The following is a 26,386-nucleotide window of genomic DNA, read 5'->3' as shown; positions in this document are numbered from 1 at the left end:
TAGGTTAGGCCTATTTACAATCCGTCAGCTCACCTGTGCAAGACATTTTCTCCGGGTCTGGTAAAAATTGCTGGAATCCATTCTTCAAAAAAAGAGGTTGTGCGTTCTTCCTTGATTCACAAAAAAGACGTTGTGCCAAAAGCAAGTTATGCACTCTATTTATCTGTGAATCGTACATGGTGTTCGTGCACCTGGATTGGATACCTGTATACAGCCGCACCTACTTTTGTCCGCTACTAATTTGCGTAACCGGCTTCGGGAATCCACCATTGCCTATTACAGCAAGGATGACAACCGAAAGAGGTCCCAGGAGGTTCGTGTCATGCGGGCAAGAACTTTTTGCAAGCCTTGGCATAGAAGTTTCACAAAGCACTCTGCGAAACCACTTTCAGGAGAAACCACCCCGCCGCTCAGGTCCAACAAAAACTCCAACAGTAAGTAGCCTACCTTATTTAATAGTAGGCTACAGTATAGCACGTATCGTAAACAGCTGACATGTGACAGTTCTGCATTTCCCTGATGGCTTTTGTCTTTTTCTTTTACAGCAATATCGTGACTGCGATCGAGAATGCGACAAAGGCTGACGACGAGCTCACGGCTCATGGTGTGAAGCGGAAAATTCAGGCGGACTTTGGGATTTCGCTAGGACTGAGCAGCATACAAAAGGCCAGGAGAAAACTTGGCTGGAAATATGGCAGGACCCGTTTCACTCCAATGATCAGAGATCACAACAAAGAAGCAAGGCTGAGACAAGCCCTCCTGGATCGAGTCTGGGGAAACGTGGCATGATGTGCTTTTTACGGATGGATCCACAATCGCTCTGGAACACTTTGCAAGGTTCAGTTTCAACAAAAAGGACCATTCTGTTGCAAAGCCTCAACCGAAACATCCAATAATGTTGCATGTCTGGGGATTGATTTCGCGCCACGGTCCAGGACCTTTGGTTATCTATGAAGAAATCATGGACAGAATCTACTTTGAAAACAGTATCATCAAGGAAGCTGCAGGTCCATACATCAGGGAACATTTTGGTTCAGATCACCGCTTCTTCCAAGACAATGACCCGAAACACAGCGCGGCTGCAGCTGGAATTGCGGCTGAGGGAATAAACTGGGTTAAAACTCCACCCGAACTCCGGATTTGAATCCCATCGAGTTGGTCTGGCACTTGATGAAAGACTACATTCGGAAGGAGGCTAAACCAAGCTCGAAGCAGGAGCTGATGCAAGCGATAGAGGATTTTTGGAAGACAAGACTGACCCAAGATACCTGTAGTCGACTGATTACAGGCCTCAATAAAGTTCTGCCATTGGTTGTGCAAAATAAAGGTGGACATAGTGGAAAGTGAAATTGTCATTGTTCAATAAAAATACAAAATAATGTATCTGTGTACGTGTTTTACTGTACTTATCTGCATGCACTTATCAAACATTTAATTAAAGAATGGTGACACAGTGATAGATGTTAAGAACTAAAGTGTATAATAATAAATAGCCTAGTATTTATCCATATTCATAATAATATTTATATATTCAACAACCATTTTTAATGTAAAAGGTTCATAAAATAAAAACACAACACTGTCATTGCAAGTGACACTCAGCTAGGGGTTTTTGTATAGGCCTACCTACAACCGTCAAATTCCGCTATTAGAATGCAATTTTTAACAACATAGGGTGCTACATAACACACTTTCAGGAAAAGTCACGGACTGGGAGACTTTAATATTGATAAAAAGTTACATTGCACACACACAACACACATCACACAAATTGACCCGATTGGCGGTTCTAGTGTTAAATAAACTCACTAATTAATGAAACCAGTTCAATACGCATTATTCTTATTCTTATCATTCATTATGAGCGCAGAAATAGTCTTAAAATCAGATCTGTTTTTTAAATGAAATCTGACGGCAGGCAGTTAGCTCTGATCACCTATGATAAATGAGCCACACCTAATCGCTGGCCATTCAGCCACAGAGCTCCCTCTATACAAATCAAACTGTAGACGGTGTGAAAGTACCTATTGTTTTAAATAATGGTCGGAATGTGACCTGTGAGCCTTCTGAATTACCGTGGGACAGCACATTCTAAACTAAAATGTTCAATCAATAAAGTAACATCTTATCTTAATAATATCTTCATATTAATAATGATAATAAAGACGAAATCAACACACGGCAATTCAAAGTGCTTTACAAAAAATGAAAGACATTAAGAAAATGGCATTTAAAATTAGTCATTAAAAAGAAAAGATAATAAAAGAAATATTAAAAGAAAAAATACATTGATACAAGTTACAGTGCAGTTTAAGATGTGAATAGTTCAATTAAAAGCAGTGACAAATAGAAAAGTCTTCAGCCTGGATTTAAAAGTAGTCAGAGTTGCAGCGGACCTGCAGGTTTCTGGGAGTTTGTTCCAGATATTTGGAGCATAATAACTGAACACTGCTTCTCCATGTTTAGTTCTCACTCTGGGGACAGAAAGCTGACCAGAAGACCTGAGAGATCTGGATGGTTCATCATTTAGCAGGAGGTCAGAAATGTATTTTGGGCCTAAACCATTCAGTGCTTTATAAACCAGCAGCAGTATTTTGAAATCTATTCTTTGACACACAGAAAGCCAGTGTAAAGACTTCAGAACAGGAGTGATGTGATCCACTTTCTTAGTGTTGGTAAGGACTCGAGCAGCGGCGTTCTGGATTAGCTGCAGCTTTCTAATAGATTTTTTAGTGAGACCTGTGAAGACACCATTGCAGTAGTCGAGTCTACTGAAGATAAAAGCTTAAAATCAGACCTGTTTTTAAATGAAATCTGACGGCAGGCAGTTAGCTCTGATCACCTAATGATAAATGCGCCACACCTAATCGCCGGCCATTCAGCCACAGAGCTCCTTCTATCCAAATCAAACTGTAGACGGTGGGAAAGCACCTACAGTATTGTTTTAAATAATGGTCGGAATGTGACCTGTATGGGATTAGTTTTGTATCATAAAGATAAAGCAACACTTTCTAAGAACAAAGCAAAACTATGAGTTTAAAAGAAAAAAAAACGAAGTCGAGCAAAATAAAATACATTTAAAAAATAAAACTATAAGTTGCAAACAAATCATTTGTGTAATCATTTAAACTATAAGTCTTTTTTCTTTGTTTAAACATAGGTTTTTGTTTGCAGTTCTTGTTTCTTCTTTCTCAATGAACAGACTTTTGCTCGCGCTGCAGCTTTCTCGTTTGCGCTCCCTCATATTTGGTTTGAGATTCTGACACAAACCTCCCAGGTGGGCGGGACTTTCAGGGGTGCGTCCCCATTGGCTACTCAGTTTTTGAGTGACAGCCCAGTCTTCCAGCGATTGTACAGTGCAGTAGTGATGGGCATTTCGAATCGCTTCGGGGACACAAATCTTTTGATTCAGTTCACTTTAAAGATTCGTTCACTGATTCGTTCACCGATTCGCGAACGACTTCTGGTGATTTGCACGTTCGCGAAAGATTCGTCTTTGTACTTAATTCGTTCAGTGAGTCTTCACTACTGCCGAAGTCCGTACAAGAAGTTTGCTGGCGTAAAATGTATGATATTAATACACATTTTATACCTCACCTTGTTTCCCCATGAACTATGGTCTGGGAATAGGCTACATATTATTTAAGAAATATAATTGGCCGTTGTTAAATCTCATAAATGTGTGCCTGACTATACGATGTATTACAGCAGGCTAGCACGTTATACTTTCAAACTCATGCACGTACTACAGGACTGTCTCAGAAAATTAGAATATTGTGATAAAGTTCTTTATTTTCTGTAATGCAATTTAAAAAAACAAAAATGTCATACATTCTGGATTCATTACAAATCAACTGAAATATTGCAAGCCTTTTATTATTTTAATATTGCTGATTATGGCATACAGCTTAAGAAAACTCAAAAATCCTATCTCAAAAAATTAGAATAGTTCCTCAGACCAAGTAAAAAAAAAAGATTTATAACAGCAAAACACAATCAAACATTTGAAAATGTCCATTAATGCACTCAGTACTTGGTTGGGAATCCTTTTTGCACGGATTACTGCATCAATGCGGCGTGGCATGGAGGCAATCAGCCTGTGGCATTGCTGAGGTGTTATGGATGCCCAGGATGCTTCAATAGCGGCCTTTAGCTCATTAGCATTGTTGGGTCTGGTGTCTTTCAGCTTCTTCTTCACAATACCCCACATATTCTCTATGGGGTTCAGGTCAGGGGAATTTGCAGGCCAATCGAGGACAGTAATGCCATGGTCAGTACACCAGTTACTGGTGGTTTTGGCACTGTGGGCAGGTGCCAGATCATGCTGGAAAATGAATTCCTCATCTCCATAGAGCTTTTCAGCAGACGGAAGCATGTAGTGCTCTAAAATCTCTTGGTACACAGCTGCATTTACTCTGGGCTTGATGAAACACAGTGGACCAACACCAGCAGCTGACATGGCTCCCCAAACCATCGCTGACTGTGGGAACTTCACACTGGATTTCAAGCAACTTGGATTTTGCTCCTCTCCAGCCTTTCTCCAGACTCTGGCGCCTTGACTTCCAAATGAAATACAAAACTTGCTTTCGTCTGAAAAGAGGACTTTGGACCACTGTGCAACTGTCCAGTGCTTCTTTTCCTTAGCCCAAGTCAGACGCCTCTTCCGTTGTCTTGAGTTCAGAAGTGGCTTGACCATGGGAATACGGCTATTGTAGCCCATTTCCCGGACACGTCTGTGAACAGTGACTTTTGATACCTGGACTCCAGCTTCAGTCCACTGTCTTTGAAGCTCCCCCAAATTCTGGAAGCGACTCTTCTTCACAATGCTGTTAAGGCTGCGGTCATCTCTCTTGGTTGTGCAGCGTTTCCTGCCACATTTACCCCTTCCAACAGACTTTTTGTGGATGTGCTTTGAAACTGCACTCTGTGAACAGCTTGCTCTTTGAGAAATTTCTTTTTGTGTCTTACCCTCCTGATGGAGGGTGTCAATGACGGTCCTCTGGACAGCAGTCAGATCAGCAGTCTTCCCCATACTTGTGATTTAGTTTACTGAACCAAGCTGAGTGTTTTTCAAGGCTCAGGAAACCCTTGCAGGTGTTTCGAGTTAATTAGACGATTCAAGTGATTCGTTGAACACCCTACTAGTATACTTTTTCATGATATTCTAATATTTAGAGATAGGATATTTGAGTTTTCTTAAGCTGTATGCCATAATCAGCAATATTAAAATAATAAAAGGCTTGCAATATTTCAGTTGATTTGTAATGAATCCAGAATGTATGACATTTTTGTTTTTTTAATTGCATTACAGAAAATAAAGAACTTTATCACAATATTCTAATTTTCTGAGACAGTCCTGTATGTGGCCTAACTTAAATCCCAAAGCATTAAACTCCATTTGGCCGAGTTCAAAGTGAATAAAAAAATATATCCTCTACATCGGTGACGATGTAAACATAGATGTACCCATCTATGTTTACCTTTAGCTAGCGGCTAAGCTAGTGGGACGCTACGGAGCCCAGCTATCCGCCCTCTGAAGCTTTTAGGGTCGACAGGGGGAGGAGAATGTCCAGCTAACGCTGTGTGTGTGCGTTTCACATTAACGGGACGCTATGGAGCTCAGTTATCCGCCCTCTGAAGCTTTTAGGGCCGACAGGGGGAGGAGAATACAACGCTGTGTGTATTTATTGCTAAGCTAGTGGCTAAGCTAGCTGGACGATACGGTTCAGTTATCCGTCCTCTGAGGCATTTATGGCGGACAGGTTGAGGAGGATGTCCCGCTCCTGTGTGTGTGTGTAACGGAGCTCAGATGAGAGGGCTCTGATTACAGTCAAATTGCATGTTACATGTCAAACTGCATGTTTTCTGCCATATTTGATGAGAGATAAAATGATTTTCTGCCACAGGAGTTTGACAGAGAATAACTGAAAAAGTACGCAGTAAAATAACTTCAAAGTAGCCTACTTTTGGTAGAAGTCCAACTAGTACTGAGTCCAACAGTAAAGTACTTCATTGTATTTGTGGTAGTTGTCTAACTGAGTCCAACTCTGTGTAGATGGAACATCCAGTATTTCGGAGGGGCCCTAACGGGACCCTCCTGTTGAAAGAAAGGGATGTAAGATAAAAGAACTGTAGGAAACAGTTCTTTAAGTTCGTCGTTCGCGAACTGCTTCTCTTTAGCTTTTGGCGGAAGGCGGCGACTCAAACAAACGAATCGTTTTCTGGGAGGAATCAGTTCATCTCGTTCACTTCAAAGATTTGTTCAAAAAGAACGAATCGTTCGCGAACGACCCACCACTACAGTGCAGGCAGCTGCGGTGCGGTGGCTGCCTGAGCGTGGATAGAACACCCCCAGAATAACCAACATTTCAATTATTATAATACTACAAGTGAAAATATATGTAAGTATTGATCATTTCTGTTGTCGGTCTGTTTCTTTATTGTGTTAAGTGAGAAGTAAAGCAGTGCTATGAAAGTTAGCTTTTGCTACCTTTAGATCCATAACAATGCAAGCTAAGTAGCCTAACAGTTAGCTACATAACTAGCTGTGAGTGAGCATTCAGACACTGGCGCACACACTTTTGTGTGCCTGACTCTACCAACAGGCTTTCATGATTCTGTTTAGATATGCAAGTATAAGCCATGATAGCTTATTTTATTAACACGCTAATTTGATATGAAAATCAATGGAGGCTGAGTTAACTTTGTAGGAAAACCTACCGTCCATGACTGCCCCTGAGCTGTGTTTTATTTGTTAACTTCATATTTTTCATTTCCTATAACATTTATTTTCCTCTCATATTAACAGTGTGGATCATTGAGACAGCGTGGCGTCCAGAGTCTTATCCCGTTTTCCCACTTCCTCTTAGGGGACAGCAAGGAGGGGGGGCATGAAGAAAGACCTGCACCAGCTTCATCCACGCTGGCGTTACTGTTATCACCTGCTCAGTGTCATTTTATTTGACCAAATGTCTTTACATATACATTTAATAGATTTTATTATTATCCACCTTTTTGTTTTATGTCCTTTTATTTAAAACATTCTTTGAGACTTCATCTTCTGGTTCAAATTTCAATAAATGTAATTTGTATAATCATTCTTTTGTCTTTATTCTACATGAAAATGTTAGAGATTCCATTCAAATCTGTTGATTATTCATACATTCCTCAGGCTAGGAATAGTATGTCGAATTTTTAATGCTAAATGTATATCATTTTCTCACAGGATATAGAATGAGACAACACCGGTTTTATCCATTGTGTATGAATGCTTCAGCTCTTCAGACCAACATAGTGAGATGTGAGCATGTTTCTAATTGTGTTGGTATGCAACCTAGGTCTGCTTTGTTTAATAAAGCAAATCTGCCACATTTATATTGCAGAATTTGTTAAATTAAAGCAGTCTTTAATTGTTTGTCTAAATAAATGTGACATGTCTTTGAAAAATAATAGATCTATAAAATAAATACTAGGGCCGGGACTCGATTAAAAAAATTAATCTAATTAATTAGAGGTTTTGTAATTAATTAATCGAAATTAATCACATTTTTAATCACATATAAATATTTGACCTGAGAACAGTGAGAAGATGTCAATAAAGTGTGCCGTCACACAGAGGTAATTTGAATTGCTTACCGAGGTCCAATGATCCCCAGTTAGGGCAACACATTCGGCTTTCTCCAATAAATTCTCTTTATCTTCCTTTTCATTGTCATAAAGCTGCTGGATTCTTTTTGTCACTGTCTTTCTGCATGGCAGCTGATATGTTGTGTCAGACGATGCAATCTGTAGTACCTTTTGCAGCCCCTTATCTTCTACCACTCCAAGTGGTCTACAGTCGAGTGCAATCCAGTGAGCTGGTTATTTTTTCAGACGTGGACTTAGTTATCCTGGCCCTGAAACCAGTCATCTGGTTGAGTGTGGGTTGGGTTTCGGTCATACTTGTCAACCCTCCCGATTTTCGCGGGAGACTCCCGATTTCATTGCCCTCTCCCGGTTTCCTCCCGGGGTCATATTTCTCCCAATTTCTGACAAAATCAGATTTACACACGACTGTTTCCACTCTGACTTTAATACAGCTACACCATTGTTTGGTTTCCATGGTAACACGTCTCTTTAGTAGCGCGCGCAACTCAAAGTCTGAGAGGTTGAGGCAGATATTCACAGAAAACAGAACAAGAATCGACAACTACTCTACTCTCTGCTCACTCCTTTCCTGTAAAATGCAGGTCCAGTCCACACATATGCTCCATCAAGGACGGTGCTACAGGCCGCAAGGCAGTGCACTTACAACTACAATAAGCATGTTAATGTTAATCTAACAGCTCCGGCGATCCACTAGAACCCCCCCCTCCCCCCCCAATTTTGCATTTTTAAATGCTCCCGATTTCTGAGGGCAAGTATGGTGTTGGTCCTTGTACTCGGAGTCGGGCTAACGTCCACGCTAGCTTCCACGCTAGCTGCTATATGTTTTGCATTGAGGTGATACTTGAGGCTTGATGTGCTGCGGTGATATGCGAATTCCTTTTTGCATAATTTGCATACAACCGTGCTCTTATCGACGCTTCCATCCTTCCGTTTTTTAAAACAACATTTCCCATCCACGGGGCCAACCAAAGCGGTCCCATCAGCTTCTTCGTTCATGTTTGACTATTGTTCACTGTGGTTTGTTGTTGTCTGAAGTCATGAACGTTAGTTGGTGTTCCAGTATAATCGGTACGCCTGAAACTCATCCAGTGAGAAACGTTCCGCAGGGCAAAAATAAGTGCGATTAAAATGCGTTAATTTTTTTAACGCGTTAATGTTTGTGTAATTAATTCATCTTAATTAACGCGTTAAAGTCCCGGCCCTAATAAATACAGACACTTTATCAATCCCAAATTGGGAAATTATTTAACAGCAGCCAGTGTTTCCCACAGAATTTGATTATATTGCCCGCCCCCCCCAACGTTCTTGTTGCTCTGTGTTGCGTTGTTAATGAGTGAAACACACCGGAGTTGAGGATCTGTGGGGTTTATTCTCCCAAAAATATAATTTACAATTTAGGCATTTAGCAGACGCCTTATTCCAAAGTGACTTACAATGACCAATTACAGGGACATTCTCCCTGGAGTAACCGAGGGTTAAGTGCCTTGCTCAAGGGCACACTAGTAGTGGTGTTCCAGGCAGGATTTGAACTGGCATCCTTCCGATTATCAGCCCACATCACTATCCATTAGACCACCAAAAAAATAAATAATAATAATACTTTTTTTATTTGTTATGAGATCCATTTGTGGCGGACGATATTTAATCGTGGCGGCCCGCCACAAATAAATCAATGTATGGGAAACACTGGCAGCAGTGTGTTCAGGTATTAAAATATTTAAAGTTGGAATAAAGTATGAGCTACACATCACAAGTCTAAGGCTCAGCAATCGATAAGAGAAGTCCGATATGTTCATGAAACTCCCCAGGAGGCACCAACGCTAACGTGGACAAGTGGACTCCGGAGTTTGTTGCATGAGTTGCACTGTATGATCTGTGGTGTGATGGGCTGTCACTCAAAAACTGAGTAGCCAATGGGGACGCACCCCTGAAAGTCCCCCCACCTGGGATGTTTGTGTCAAAATCTCAAACAAAAAATGAGGGAGCGTAAACGAGAAGACCTGCAGAGAGAGCAAAAGTCTGATCATTGAGAAAGAAGAAACAAGAACTGCAAACAAAAACCTATGTTCAAACAAAGAAAAAAGACTTATAGTTTACATGATTACACAAATGATTTGTTTGCAACTTATAGTTTTATTTTTGAAATGTATTTGATTTTGCTTGACTTCGTTTTTTTTTCTTTTAAACTCATAGTTTTGCTTTATTCTGAGAAAGTGTTGCTTTATCTTTATGATACAAAACTAATCCTATAACCTGTGAGCCTTCTGAATTACCGTGGGACAGCACATTCTAAACTAAAATGTTCAATCAATAAAGTAACATCTTATCTTATCTTATCTTAATAATGTCTTCATATTAATAATAATAATAATAATAAATCATTAGGGATGTAACGATATACCGAATATCGCGGTAAATAAACGTCCCAATACCGTCGTGAGACTGACAGAATATACCGCGATTTAAAATAAATGTAAACACTTTTTTTTTTTAAACCTTTATTTAACCAGGTGGTCCCATTGAGATCATCGATCTCTTTTTCAAGGGAGACCTGTCCAACATGGCAGCAAGTAGGTTACAGCATGAACATAAAACAACAGATAACACAAAAGGACATCGTATTTACAGGGCTACATTTACACACCTAGAGACATTGACAAGTACCAACAATATATTTATATCTCGCCCTGTCAATAAGCCTCACCTTCTTGGCAAAAACTGTATTGTTTTTAAAGTGGTGAAGAGACAATGCACAGTTTGACCCACTGCTGTCACCCATGGCCAAAGCATATATCTCCGTCCCACTTAGGTGGCGTTAGACTTTTTCGCTGTCCGTCATTTTGACCGACAGGATCGTAACATATCCGTCATAATCCCTTATTACCCGTCGGGTCTGAACTGTTCACGAGAGAGCACGCTCGTGAATTGTCAACGGGGAGGGGGGGGGGGGGCGGTGTTATGCCGTGTGTACATGCACCTCGCGGGAGCGCGCACAGCGCAAAGCAAAACCTCCCGGACATGTATTGATCTGTACGGCAAAGTACGGTTTGGAAACTATATCATTTCCTTTTGGAGGGCATGCATAACACGGCATAACACCAGAGCCTCGCTGCGGGGAAACGTTGGCGCTGTTCCGAGTTTGTTCTAATCTGTCAAAAATGACAGACTGCTTTCAGATTTTTCCGCCATTGTTAAATAAAATATTCGGTTAACGCGACCACTGCTGTCCCAGCAACATCAGTACCAAGCGAGAGAGTTTTTTCCAGAGCAGGGGATATTGTAAATGCCCAAACATCCCAGCTTATAAATACCTGGAAATGTGGACATTCTCATATTCCTAAAAACCTGTCTGATGATGCTGAGTGAGTGACTAGTGAGTTTGAGTTGAGTTACTTGAGAAACTAAAGTGAAACTTGATTTATTTTATTGCAGGGTCTGATTATTAGCTTGTTTATTTGTGAGATGCAGTGGCACAAAGAAAATGCCTACTTAGTTTGGTAGTACTAGTAGGTACAAAAACACTGGTTTTCTTGTTCCAGTCTGTTACTGTCACTTAGTTTTTGACACTTTAAAATACTGCTATCCTACTAAAATGCTGTACAAATCAGATGTATTATGTAATAAAGAAACATTTTCCGAGTAAAAAAATATTTTATTTTAAGAAAAAAAAATGTGCATTTTTTTTCCCCTTTATTATTCAATATCGCGATAAATACCGTACCGTGGACTTGTTATCGCGATATTATCGTACCGTGAGTTTTTGGTATCGTTACATCCCTATAAATCATACAGTATGTGTCCGAAAGGGAGGAGTAGGAAGCAAACACAAAAATATACAAAAAATATACTGCATATTAAAGCAAACGATTGTAAAGGTAAAAGTATAAGCGCAAAAAATATAGAAGTGTAATGTAAACATTTACATTATTATTATGATTATTTAATATATAAAGACTATATATTATTGAATTACAAGATTAGATATACTTTATTTGATCTAAAATATTGATATGTTCAAATGCTCTTCAAAACACAACTGAAAGTGCTGGAAAAGTTGATTTTCTGTATTTGTGAATGAAGCGCCATCTCCTGGTTAAAACCTGAAATTGAAAATCTGGCAACGCCCTCTTGGAAAATAGTGGGAGGGCTTAACATTCCCAGATGCTGGTCTTAGGCAGGTCGTAGGCAGGAAGCTGTAAACTGGAGTCTGAAATGAAGCGCTACATCTGTATATGGGCAACTCTCCACCTATCAGGGGTATGAGAGACCGCTCGAAAGCGCTGGAGACGCTGTAGTACGTATGCCAGGTCAGTAAGTGGCGCTGTAGTGTGCCGCAAAAGCAGAACCAGCCCTTGCAAAAACAGGGCTGGAAAAGAGCAAATAGAGCGAAATGAGGAATGGCTAAAATGCATTATCTGTTTGGTATTTTGAAAGAAAAACTTCACAGACATGTTTTATATAGGTATGGCCCTACAATATATGTTTCAAATATAGCATGATTGTTCCACTTTAAAGAACTCATTATACCCTATTGTCCTACTAGGGCATTGCGTCCCAAGAATGCAGGGTTGTTGGTTGTTCCTAGAGTCTCTAAAAGTACAATGGGAGCCGGAGCCTTTTCTTATCAAGCTCCACATTTGTGGAATCAGCTTCCAGTTTGTGTTCGGGCGGCAGACACCCTATCCGTTTTTAAGAGTGCGATTAAGACCTTCCTTTTTGATAAAGCTTATAGTTAGGGCTGATTAGATTCAGCCCCTAGTTTAGCTGCTATAGGCTTAGTTTGTCGGGGGACACCTTACTTCTTCCTTTTCTCGGTCTGTACCTGTGTACTCTCATGTTCCGAATAACCCAGCTTCCCCAACATTGTCTATCTACGGCGGGATCCTGAGTCGTGGCTGGTCCTGTTGCCGTGGTCCTGAGTCCTGGATCGCAAGCCCTGGATCTTGAATCGTGGCTGTGCCTGTTGCTGTGGTTCTGGATCATAAGTCCTGGATGGATATCCTCGTGGATTCATCTTCTTATTATAGACACATGCATTTCCAAACATTTGGAATACCTATGTTGTAAATGTATTATCTTTTCAATTTACACACGGCATCTATTGCACGTCTGTCCGTCCTGGGAGAGGGATCCCTCCTCTGTTGCTCTCCCTGAGATTTCTCCCATTTTCCCCTTTAAACTGTGGGTATTCTCCGGAAGTTTTTCCCTGTACAATGTGAGGGTCTAAGGACAGAGGGTGTATTGTCATACTGATATTCTGTACAAACTGTGAAGTCCACTGAGACAAATGTAACATTTGTGATATTGGGCTATATAAATAAACATTGATTGATTGATTGATTGATTGATTGATATACAACATAACACCAAGCCCCCAGGAAGTGCGCTGGACTCATAGACGTAGTGTCCGTGACGTCACCCATAGTATTCTGCAGAGTTGGCGAGAAGCCCAAAGTAGGCGGTGTTGACCGCTAACGGCTCGACAGTGACGTCAGAGTCTAACTCCCGCCTGCTCCATCCTGATCCAAATAAGGGTAAAGAGGCGGGACCTCCTGCCACCGAGCTGGAAGTTCCAGAACTAGCTGAGGCTACCAAGCTAAGCTAACATGCTCAGCAGTAGGGTTGGGTACCGAGAACCGGTTCCAACATTTCGAATCCAACGGCATCATTTAGAAATGTGAATTTCGGTTCCGCTTTTCGATGCCTGAGGAAAGGTTTCTCGCCGCTCTCCGTAGCCCACTGTATGACTGCGGCAGGGCGGGAAATGTAGCGTTGTACCTACACTTTCTACAGCGTAACCTGGGACCAGGGACTCTCGCACTGGCGTTATAGATGTTTGCCTAGGGCGCCAGATCTGTGGAAGCGCTGCACTGACAGCTCTGGGAGGGAAAGAAAATATTTTGACCGCTGGTGCTCATCCTAATTTTCGGCCTTGATGTAACACCATTCATAATTAAGTAAATGTAACACCCTTTTCATCCCGGTTACACTTTTCATTTGCCCTGTACGATGGCCGCTGTAAGTGATGAAAATGGGGGATGTTGGCTTACCTGGCACCCGCAGCTCCCAGCCAACATGCAAGTGAGCGTGGGAGCAAGCGAGGGAGAAAGGGAGGGTGCACCGGTACCAGCGCTGTTGTTATTAGCATCTGGTGCTAGCTGCTCTAACGGATATTAGAAGATGTTTCTAAAATAATGTGGAGGGAGAGTGCTCTCCAGTCAGACTGAGAGGCTGATAACTACAGCTCAGTGAGGTAAAGGACTCTTGAGTGTTTAGATAGTTCACTTTAGTCTAAGTCAGGGATGGGCAAATGGCGGCCCACGGGCCGCATGCGGGTGATAAAAACATTTTTTTTAAGTGGCACTTCATATCAAAATGGTTGCCGACCCCTGCTGTAAACTAACCTGTGTAAAACGTTCTCGAATAAATGTAATTTTCTTTGGTGGAAGAAGCATGTATAATTTTTTTACCGTGCCCCTCAAAGAATCGGAATTGAGAACCGTTAAGAACCGGAATCGAAAAGTAGAATCAGAATCGGAATCAGAATCGTGGAAATTCAAACGATACCCAACCCTACTCAGCAGTGCTTTTCTGTGATGCTAGCCGGCTAACCTACATCTGTTGCTCCCGGTCTGAACATTTTACGTTGCTTAAGGTAAGTGAACATGAAACTATTCAGCAAAACCTTCAATAATAATCTAAGGCAGGGGTGCCCACACTTTTTTGGCTGGTGAGCTACTTTTGAAATGACCAGCTAACCGAGGTCTACCAACCAAAAATAAAATCCCAAATTGCAAGGGTTGCTGAATAACACGTTTTATTTTTACATGGGATAACTACAATAGGGCTGCAACAAACGACTAATTTGATTATCGATTAATCTATAGATTAATGAAACGATGAATCGACTATTCGGACTACTACTGTGTGCCTTGCGCAATTTCTCAAACGCTCTTATGTAGCCATCAACTTTTAGATTTAGTTTGAGGTTGTTTTAGGCATGTGGAAACTAACAATGAAGACAATAAAGATGAATACTTGATTCAAAAATACATATATTATTAAATTAACTTAACAAATTGTGAACAAAATTAACATTGCTTTTTATTTGAATTAAATAAATAATATTTCACATCAAAAGAAACAACAATGTTTTAACAAATCTTATTAAATAATCTGATGACAGAACTGGAAACAGAATAGCTGAAACTTTAACAAAATAAATAACTCAGTTACCTCTAATCATTAACCCATGTTTGTATAATGTAGTTAACTCCGTGTGTTGCTGCTAGCATACATAACACCTGACGTGGAAACGTTACTCGTGGATGGGGCTACAGAGCTACTAGAAAGACAGTCGAACCCGGTGCATTCCTCCGTCTGAATGTGGTGCACTTTTGCTAAATGTTTAGACAAATTGCTCGTGTTACCGCCCTTACATGCTAAACACTTTTGGTGACGAGCATTGTCCACCTCAAGACGGGTAACATGTAACCACACCTTGGAGCGCTTCTCTCCACCATCTCCTCCGTGTGTTGCTGCATGTAGCAGATGCGTGTGTGTAAACTGCCCCGCCCCCTTGCAAACAGACGGGGGAGAGAGAGATCTCTTCTGGATTGGAAAGATAGAAAATACACCGACCATAGACGCATTTGTTTGTCTTTTTGCATGTTAGAAACGAGTTGGCGACACTAAGACTAAGAGATAATGTTTGTGTAGCAATAATACATGACCTTTCTCTTTCTCAACTCGCTACTCGGAGGGAAGTCGCTGTCATATGCCTTGTGAACACACGATAATGCCTCTCCACGTTACCTTTCTTTGGCAGAGCGACGCTTGCTTTACAAATAAGGCAAATAACCTTTGAATGTGACATCACAAAAAAAGATTCCGCACTGTTTACATTCACCACCGTTCATTTTTTCTCTTTTTCAAAGTCGAATTTCTCAACGTTTTTGAGCTAGTATTTTCCTGGAAAGTGTGTCGGAGTCAACTGGAAGTGATTGCCAATCGAGAAAACCTGACAATGGAGGCGACAGTGAAGAAAGAGGGATGAAAAACACAGGGGAAACGATGCATTGCCGCTGGCTGTAGTAATGTCAAGTCTGCCGAAGTGGCGATGTTTCTGTTCCCAAAAGATGAAGGTGAGCCTGGCTGGTGTCATTGTTTCGTAGATTCTTTGATTGATCACGATAAATAAAGGCCACTGGTCGATTCGAGAGAGAGAGAAAGAGAGACTGAGAGAGTTACAGGGTTGTCGTTAGCATCTGGTGCTAGCTCGGAACTAACGGAGATTAGCTGTTTCAACAATAAGGAGAGGGAGAGTGCTCTCCTGTGGGACTGAGAGAGATAACGTCAGCTCAGGGAAGTAAACTGTAGCCTAAGTTATCTCAGTGGGTTTGGTCATCTATGTAAACAAATATTTCCATCTATGTAATATTAGTTGTATAAAATAGGTTAAGAAATCCTTCCAATGTTTTTTGATTATTGAAATATATGTTTCATATGAGTGTTGAGAGCTGTATCCATAAATCTCTTAATGTTGCCCTCAAAGTGCACCAAATTGATCACTTTCCTCATCTATCCTGTCCGAAAAGCTGTCCAAATCAATCATTTCTCTCACACTAGTATCACTTTCCAAAGTCTCCGCCATGTTTACAATCGCAACTGGGTACATCTTGTGACGTCACAGCCACTATCGTCTGCAACTTCCGTTAGGCTCAGACGGCAAAATTAATAATTCATTAATTATGAATTATTAAAAAATATTTTAGCCATGAACAGGCACAATGATATGTAAGGAATGAAACTGCCATTTCATTTTGGTGCAAAAACATGCACTTCACTGGGTCTTTAAGTACCAGTTATATGTACTTTACTTTAAACAATTAAAAAGACAAAATAAACTAAATGTATTGAAATAACAATCTTAATTTGAGGTGCCTTTTCTTCTTTTAAATTAAACTTTCAGATGTGAGATATTGAAACACAGTAATAGTATTGTTTATTTAAAAAAACTGAGCCACTCCTTACAGTTAACTTCATATTTCTTATTGTCTAAAGCATTTATTACACACATTTTCCCCTCTCATATTCACAGTGTGGATCAACTGAGACGGCGTAGTGTCCAGAGAGCTGCAGAGACTTTGGGAGAAACCTCAGCGTGACGGATGTCCTGTCTGTGGGTTTGGCTGGAGAGGACTGAGGTGGAAAGGTCTTTCTCTGGAAGGAGGATCAGGCCTGATGAAGAAACCACCAAACTGCATCTGTGAGCCCATACTGGGCACAGCTGTCACAAACAAATGATGGTCCTGTTTGAATACAAACTATTAAGTGCGCAGATCTTTCTGTTCACAATAAAAGTGTAGTTTCTTAGTGAATGTCTTGTATTGGTCTTTAATCTCATATCAGCTTTTCATTTTCTTCTTGCCCCTCGGAGAAAACGGTGAGGCAGATGTGTCCTTCAGGTATGTCCTTTCTTAACAGAAATGACAAGAAACAGCAAAAACTATTGCAGAGTAAGTGTGTTATTTATGAAAGAGGTGCGTTAGAGGGCTTTAGAAATAAATACAAAATTATTTGAACGTGTTTTTGAAATTAATCACTTTGTACTACAAAGATAATCAGATTAGGAATGAACAGTCTGCAGTTAATCAACATTCAAATATATGTTATTAAAATAATATTCAACTTTTATCAGAACTTAGTGCAACTGTAGTGTCATGCTATTCGGTTGTCTCACTGCAAGAACCACTTTTACCACATTTTTACAGACAATATGTAGAGAAAAATGGTAGTAATTTAAAAAGTAAAATAATAATTGCCTTAAGAGAGCTGAAGAACCAGCACCTTACCGTGGTAGAGAGGTTTATGTGCCCTGATGAACCTGGGGGCTGTGTTGTCTGGAACCTTGTGTTCCTGGTAGGGTCTCCCATGGCAAATTGGTCTCAGGCAAGTGGCCAGACTAAGATTGGTTCACAAGACCTCATGAAAGAACAACAAAGAAGTGAGGATACCCGGCCCGGAGGAAGCCCGGGGTCCCCTTCTGGAGCCACTCGTCGGCGAGCGTCTGGTGGCCGGGCTTGCCACGGAGCCCGGCCGGGCACAGCCCGATAAGGCAACGTGGGCAACACCTCCGCTTCTCCGTCCCGCGGGCCCACCACCTACGGGAAACAGCGATGGGGTCGGATGCGCTGCCAGAAAGGTGGCAGTGAAGGCAGAGGGTCTCGACGGACCAGACCCGGGCGACAGAAGCTGGCTTTGGGGACGTGGAACGTCACCTCTCTGGGGGGGAAGGAGTCGGAGCTTGTGCGGGAGGTGGAGCGTTACCAGTTGGATCTGATTGGGCTCACCTCTACGCACAGCGTCGGCTCTGGAACCTTACTTCTGGATAGGGGTTGGACTCTATTCTTCTCCGGAGTTGCTCAAGGTCTGAGTCGCCGGGCGGGTGTGGGGATACTCACAAGTCCCCGGTTGGGTGCTTTGTTGTTGGAGTTTACCCCAGTGGACGAGAGGGTCGCCTCCCTACGCCTGCGGGTTATGGGGGGGAAAACTCTGACTGTTGTGTGTGCTTATGCATCCAACAGCAGTTCAGAGTATACAGCCTTCTTGGAGACCCTGGAAAGAGTCCTGTATGGGGCTCCTGAAGGGGACTCTTTAATTTAGCTCGGAGACTTCAACGCACGTGGGCAATGATGGAGACACTTGGAGGGGAGTGATTGGGAGGAACGGCGCCCCTGATCTGAACCGGAGTGGTAGTTTGTTACTGGATTTCTGTGCTAGTCATGGATTGGCCATAACAAACACCCTGTTCGAAACATAAGGATGCTCATAAGTGTACGTGGTACCAGAGGACCCTAGGCAGAAGGTCCATGATCGATTTCGTTATCGTATCATCGGACCTGAGGCCGTATGTTTTGGACACTCGGGTAAAGAGAGGGGCGGAGTTATCAACTGATCACCATCTGGTGGTGAGTTGGTTCGAGTGGCGGGGGAAGCCTCTGGATAGACCTGGTAAGCCCGAACGTGTAGTTTGGGTGAACTGGGAACGTCTGGAGGAGGCCCAAGTTCAGGAGGCCTTCAACTCACACCTCCGGCGGAGCTTTTCGGGCATTCCTGTGGAGGTTGGGGACATTGAACCAGAGTGGTCGGTGTTCAAAGCCTCTATTGCCGAAGCCGCGGCGGGGAGCTGTGGTCTCAAGGTCCTAGGTGCCTCAAGAGGCGGTAACCCTCGAACCTCCTGGTAGACACCGGTGGTCAGGGAAGCCGTCCGACTGAAGAAGGAGGCCTTCAGGGATTTGTTATCCCGGGGGACTCCCGAGGCAGTTGCAAGGTACCGACAGGCCCGAAGGGCAGCAGCCTCAGCCATGGCCGAGGCAAAGCAGCGGGTGTGGGAGAAGTTCGGAGAAGACATGGAAAAGGACTTTCGGGCGGCAACAAAGTTGTTCTGGAAAACTGTCCGACACCTCAGGAGGGGGAAGCAGGGAACCATCCAAGCTGTGTACAGTAAGGATGGGACGTTGTTGACCTCAACTGATGGAGTGTTAGGGCGTTGGAAGGAGCACTTTGAGGAACTCCTGAACCCGACAACTCCGCCCTCTATGTTAGAGGCAGAGCTGGAGTATGACGGGGGATCGACACCAATCTCCCGGGGGGAGGTCACTGAGGTCGTCAAACAACTTCACAGTGGCAAAGCCCCGGGGGTGGATAAGATCCGCCCAGAAATGCTGAAGGCTCTGGGTGTTGAGGGACTGTCATGGTTGACACGTCTCATCAACGTTGCGTGGAAGTCGGAAACAGTACCGAAGGAGTGGCAGACCGGGGTGGTGGTTCCCCTTTTTATAAAGGGGGATCAGAGGGTGTGTGCCAATTACAGAGGCATCACACTACTCAGCCTCCCCGGGAAAGTTTACTCGAAGGTACTCGAAAGGAGGGTCAGGCCGATTGTCGAACCTCAGATTGAGGAGGAACAATGCGGATTCCGTCCTGGTCGTGGAACGACGGATCAGCTTTTTACTCTCGCAAGGATCCTGGAGGGGGCCTGGGAGTACGCTCATCCAGTCTACATATGTTTTGTAGACTTGGAGAAGGCGTATGACCAGGTTCCCAGGGAGTCACTGTGGGAGGTGCTGCGGTTGTATGGGGTGAGGGGGTCTCTACTCAGGGCCATCCAATCTCTGTACTCCCAAAGCGAGAGCTGTGTCCGGGTCCTCGGCAGTAAGTCGGACCCATTTCAGGTGAGGGTTGGCCTCCGCCAAGGCTGCGCTTTGTCACTAATCCTTTTTGTAATATACATGGATCGGATTTTGAGGCGTAGTCGTGGGGGAGGGGGTCTGCAGTTCGGTGGACTAAGGATTGCACCACTGCTTTTTGCAGATGATGTGGTTCTTACTGTCCACTCCAAGTAGGGAATGAGTCCTTACCCCAAGTGAAGGAGTTCAAGTATCTCGGGGTCTTGTTCTCGAATGAGGGAACAATGGAGCGTGAAATGGGTCGGAGAATCGGAGCAGCGGGAGCGGTACTGCAGTCGCTTTACCGCACCGTTGTGACGAAAAGGGAGCTGAGCCAGAAGGCAAAGCTCTCTGTCTACCGCGCCATTTTCGTTCCTACCCTCACCTATGGTCATGAAGGATGGGTCATGACCGAAAGAACGAGATTGCGGGTACAAGCGGCCGAGATGGGTTTTCGCCGCAGGGTGGCTGGTGTCTCCCTTAGGGATAAGGTGAGAAGTTCGGTCATCCGGGAGGGACTCGGAGTTGAACCGCTCCTCCTTCGCGTCGAAAGGAGCCAGTTGAGGTGGTTCGGGCACCTAGTTAGGATGCCACCTGGGCGCCTCCCTAGGGAGGTGTTCCAGGCACGTTCAGCTGGGAAGAGACCAAGGGGTAGACCTAGGACCAGGTGGAGGGATTATATATCTTCGCTGGCCTGGGAGCGCCTTGGGATCCCCCAGTCAGAGCTGGTTGATGTGGCCAGGGAAAGGAAAGTTTGGGGCTCTCTGCTGGAACTGCTACCTCCGCGACCCGACCACGGATAAGCGGGAGAAGATGGATGGATGGATGGAGAGCTAATGCAGTTGCACAGTAAAACTACAACCACAGCTGTCCGTCGTAAACATTTATCACGGTTTACTAACCCACAATTTACACAATCATCCTGTTTTAGCAACATTTCAGTTGAGCTTAGCTGACTAACTGTTTTACATCCAGTAAAGTGGTTTAAATATTTGGGATAAACGTTTGGCATGGTAATAACCTGTCAGTGTATGTATTTCTTACATCAAAGTGCCTTTTTGTGTTATTATTAATATTGTGTTTTAATATTCTTAATTTTAAAACACCATTTTAACATTTACAAACAGCTGTCTGAACACCTTTCTCTGCCCTGCTCATATTCATACACGAGTAAATAATGAATACATTCTGTACCTCCACCCTTAAAGCTTTTGGTAGATACAAGCAATATTTAGAAGTTATGTAATAATGGCTCAATGAAGAAATCTACAATCCTTATATACTTTTCAGATTGAATTAGCGCAAACAAGCACTAGAATTAAATTATAATATTCTTGATTGCCTTAAAAAGGAAATCAAGAATATTATACACATCAACTTTTAATGTTTTTAATGAACTTTTTTTAAGTCTTTCTCACAGAAAAAAGTAAATATCTTGTCCATTCCATCAATTGTTGTTAACAAACTAGTGGACATTTGTCTTTCATTTGAAATGATTAATCTTTCTCTCTGGCTTGCAGGAGTGTCGGTGTTTGTGTGTGTGAGGGCTCACTGCCCCCCACGGTGTCGGCATGGTTTCTGCTGGCCAGTTTGTTCCTGGGCACCGGGGCCATGCTGGTGAAGGAGACGGGCATCACGGTGTTCGCCGTGTGCGTGCTCTACGACGCCCTGGTGCTTTGCCGCAGACCCTTCCTCCAGTAAGCAAACAGGCTCATTGCTTTCTGCTTTTGATTACTGTCATAGTTCATTGAGTGGGTAAATTTTTAAGAAATGCTTTATAATTATATAACTCTTTTTTATCTTGTAGCATGGCTTCTGCCGAGAATTTGATTTACAGCCAATGTGTCATAGCCACTTAACGGGAAGAAACTCAGCTAACTGACGATACAAACAATATTTACCGAAACAAAACACAAGTCTCACAAGAAGCGTCTAAATGATCCCTGAGCGAAAAACTGCTAACACACTTAGCACAGAACTCTAGAGTATAGATACTCTTATTACATATCGGTTCTGCACAAACAAGATATCGATTAGCAAGCTGAGATTCCACAGATTATAGGGGTATACGTATCATCACTGAGCGATCAGAAGTCGCGACAGGGGAAGCAAACACATACATCACAACACAGAGCTTTACGGAGCAAAAACGGGACATTGTCTTACCTTTGCTGTTGTTCTGATCAAAAGTTGTGTTCAATGGCATTAAAACGATAAAAACGCTGCTGAATGTTAATCCATAGGTTAATCCAATGTGTCTGGGTCACTTTGAAATGATTACTGATAATCCATCGTCATATTTATGGCAAAAACTGAGTTTTCATATATTTTTTAGGAACTTCCCCTCGATTCTATTGGCTCTAAAAGTTAAAAAGAGATGTCAATCATCAAAATCGACCGATGGGTTCCTGAGATATGGAAAATCCACCCAAATGACCCCAGAGGTGTTTTTTTTCTTCTAAATCTCTCTAAAAAGGTCAAATTTAACTTGTTTTGCATCAATCTTGATACAGGGTACTTATTATATGTTGTAGTTTGGATTCCTAAAGCCTTTACTCTACCATCCCATCATTCAAGGGTTGTTTTCACTATAAGTAATGGTTTTTTTTTGGACGGACACTATAGTTTAAATTTTTTTACTATCTTCAATCTGAATTTACTATAAAATAAAAATAATTATATATTGATTCTGACTCTTCTACATCCAACTCACATATTTATCATTGCTTTGAGAAAAAATATTAATTTACCCTTTTTAGAAGTGAAGTTATAGTCATTTGTTCTGAGCATGTCATTTTCGAGCCTGAGACCTGAAAAACAGGCTCAGCACTTAACAGGTTAAAAGAGCTTTGTAACAGTCATTCAATATGGCCTTTCTATTTACATTCTGTACATATTTGATACATCTCTTTATGTCATGGAACTACATTCATTTAGGCTGGTACAGTGTTTTTAGTTTTTTCAATTATTTCAAATCAAAGTCTTATAAATACTATGCAGCGTCATATTTGAGAGGCATACAACAAGACCAGAGTGATGAGCCTTTGCAGCTGATTGCCTCATGTGATTTTCAAGTAACTGAAGTAATTTAACTCTGTAGCGGAAATCAATACAACAAGAGACACAACAACTCATATAGATACATTTATTTTAACATAAAGGTTTAACAGATTTACATCAGACACATTTCAAACATATTCTGTCTCTCTCCGTCTCTATCATTAGGTTTGACCTCTCTTTCATACGTCTGTCTTTCTTTTTTTGGGGAGTTGCCATGTTTCAGTGCAGATGTTGCCAATGATCAAACAGCAACTTTTCCGGTATAATTATGCGTCACTCTATTTGGCATCTGAAGAAACCTGCACACTTATATGCTGAAAGGTCATTATTGAATGTTGCCCAATGATGCCCTGATAAAGTCTGACTGAGCTGCTCTGTGTGTCCTGCAGTCAGCTGTCGGGCTCCAGAATCAGGGACCTCCGCTACGTCTGCAGCCCCTTCATCAAACGAGCCTGCCTCATCTCTGGCTTTGTGAGTATTTTTTTACACTGAAAAGTACCATACTGTTGGTTCTAAAAGAAATTACTGTTGGCCATTTTCCAAAACAAAGATTTTAAGATTGAGACACACTGGTATATTGGTATGGTAAATGTATTCCCTTGGTTTCATTTAATTTTTTATTTATATTTGTATTACGTTTTTCAAGTCATGATATATATACCTATCGATTCTGTGTATTCTCACGATGCTAATCGATATGTTGGATGTGCAGTTACGATAAGTAATAAGGGTGTTATACCGTGTTTTCTGTGCAAACGGTGTTAGCATTTTTTCGCTCTAGGCTAATTCAGAGGCTCAGCGTTAGCTTTGTGTTTTATTTTGCAAAAAAAAAAAAAGATCAGTTAGCTGAGTTTCTTCCCGTTATATGGATATGAGACATTCATAGTTTATTAAATATTAAGAAGCCCTCAGACGCTGTTTCCTGCAGTTTCCGCATTGAAATCAGTTAAAAGACAGTGGTTATGAGAATGGATTCAACCCACACCGATCTTCATTACATAATAATAATAATAATAATAATAGATTTAATTTGTTAGCGCTTTTACAGGTGCTCAAAGACGCTTTACAGATAATAGTGAAGAGAAAAGAAAAGAGAAGAAAGGAGCAACAAATAAATATATAGTTAAAGTTAAAGTCAAATAATACAAAAACAATCACACATTAAAAGCCAGATTGAAGAGGTGAGTTTTTGTGACTTTTTTGAAGGTGGTGAGGTCGGTGCATTCTCTGATGGGTTGTGGGAGTGAGTTCCAGAAGGAGGGGGCAGCGACGGATAAGGCTCTGTTCCCCCAGGTCCGGTGATTGGTGCGGGTGGGGATGGATAGGAGGTTGGCTTCTGATGAGCGGAGGCAGCGGGAAGGGGTGTGGTGGTGCAGCAGATCTGTGAGGTAGGGGGGGGGCCTGGTTGTTGAGGGACATTGTTGTTGACATACACAGTTAATCATTTGAAATCTAATTTAGACCGATGAAAATCCTATTAGATTCATATTAACCCCAGAACTGCAGACAATATAGCTAGGACTCAATCAAAAAGTCTGTTCAAAAAGGAAGAATTCCAGGTAAAAAAATCATATATGGCATTTGCCATTACACATATTTAATTTAAATGTCTGTTAACACTAGAACCGCCAACAGCATCAGCACCTACAGTACATAGATATCATTTTCAAATCATTTAATTTGTTCCTCTTCCTAATTTCCTTATAAACTAAGTAGGACGATTTAAAACTCACTTAATTGGTTTAATTTAAAAATTGCTTCAGTTTATCATCATAACAGATCGAAAAGTTCAGATTCATTTTACAATAAATCAAGGAATGATGCACTTCTACAAACAAAAACAACATCATTAAAACATTTAAACAAACTACTAAAAGTAGATGAACTAGATTATTCAAAAGTTTACAATAACTTCTGATAATAACATAGGGAAAATAAACGAGGCATCTCTTTTCCTCTCTCTCTCTCCCTCTCCTGACAGCCCGTCAGTATCAGGGTACAAATGAATCCCTTGGAGGTTCTAGTGTTAATTTACCGATTTGTCTTCTCTTTGCTCAATCGATTTGAAACCAAGTCTAACGTAGCTTAAACTTAACGTTAGCTTTCTAGCTAACACAACACATGCATGTACCTTTCTCTGTGGGTTTTTTTGTAGTGACGAATGAAGTTGGATGTTGTGGTGGTCGTGTCACTGATCTTTATGCTGCAGAACCTGCATACCGCTGTTCTCTTCTTATTAGCGTCATCGACAACATAATCCTTGAATCCAAACGTGACTATTTGTGGAGTAACGCTAGCCGCTGCCATGTTAACTGACACTCCTGCCTTCTAGTGGGTTGCCAGGTTTGCGCGCATGTCGCTATAATCACCCAATCACATTTCGAAAAACTAAACATAATATCTCAATACAAAAACAAACGCAAATATTTAATTTTAAAAAGTCAAGTCCTTTCAAGTCATCTGTCTCAAGCTTAAGTCAAGTCTCAAGTCATGAATACAAGTCAAAGTCAAGTCAAGTCTTTTATCGATGTTAGTCAAGCAAGTCTCGAGTCCAAAAATATGCGACTCGAGTCTGACTCGCATCATTAGCACAGATAGCACGTTAGCTGAATAAAGTACTCAAATTTCACTTACCGCAAAACTGCATTCACGCAGCGTCTGTTTTAACCGCAAAGCGAGTCACAATAGTCCAATATAAGCAGGAAGAATAATCCACAAGGCACCAGCACAACTAACATGGCCGAGTTCAAGTTATGTTCCCCGGATGAGTTGAGCAGGCTGACTCCCTGTAGCATCACGGAGCTGCTAGCAGAGAGACAGGAAGCTAACTACAGCAGTTATAAATGTTAGTAACTCATAAATCAATGGTCATAAGAGATGCCAAGAAACATCAAGATGGATGGGGAGAGAATCAATTCGGTGAGCAACCGGTCACAGTTGCCCTGTTCATCTCATGTCTTTATAAAAGCTTATTAATGATTTATAAAGTTTTCACAACCTAATTAATAAATGAATTACAGACTATATTTACTTGCAATAAATAAGCACTAATTGGAGGGTTATTGAGGAAAAACTCTCAATTAATGGCGTATTAGTTGTAGACAGAGTGCCGATTTTCGGGACTCGTGACTCGACTCGGACTCGTGCACTGATTGACGCAACTCGGACTTGGACTCGTGAATTCTCGCATACGATGACTTGGACTCGGACTCGTGAATTTTTCCCCCCACGATGACTCGGACTCAACTTGTACGTTGAAACTCTGACTTGGACTCGGACTCGGACTTGTGAATTTTCCCCCCCACGATGACTCGGACTCGACTTGTACATTGACGCTCTGACTTGGACTCGGACTCGGACTCTAGCAAGTTTTCTCTGGAGTCTGATTTCCTCTATCCTGGCATGTGCACCTGTGAGGCGAGTTCACGGACTGGGCCCCGCTATTTCAG

General features: G+C 42.0%; 1 protein-coding gene across 1 annotated transcript in view; it reads left to right on the top strand.

The window, feature by feature from the left end:
• Positions 1-26,386, top strand: part of tmtc1 (transmembrane O-mannosyltransferase targeting cadherins 1) — a 185,113-nt gene that overhangs the window by 34,275 nt on the left and 124,452 nt on the right. Inside the window, exons 4-5 of the mRNA XM_079654937.1 lie at positions 21,398-21,574; positions 23,327-23,408. Coding sequence (XP_079511063.1) covers positions 21,398-21,574; positions 23,327-23,408 — 259 coding nt within the window. The remainder of the gene's footprint in view (positions 1-21,397; positions 21,575-23,326; positions 23,409-26,386) is intronic.

The sequence above is a fragment of the Notothenia rossii genome (genome assembly GCF_949606895.1).
Source record: "Notothenia rossii genome assembly, chromosome: 10".
Classification (NCBI taxonomy): domain Eukaryota; kingdom Metazoa; phylum Chordata; class Actinopteri; order Perciformes; family Nototheniidae; genus Notothenia; species Notothenia rossii.
This window is presented reverse-complemented; position numbering and strand designations above follow the sequence as displayed.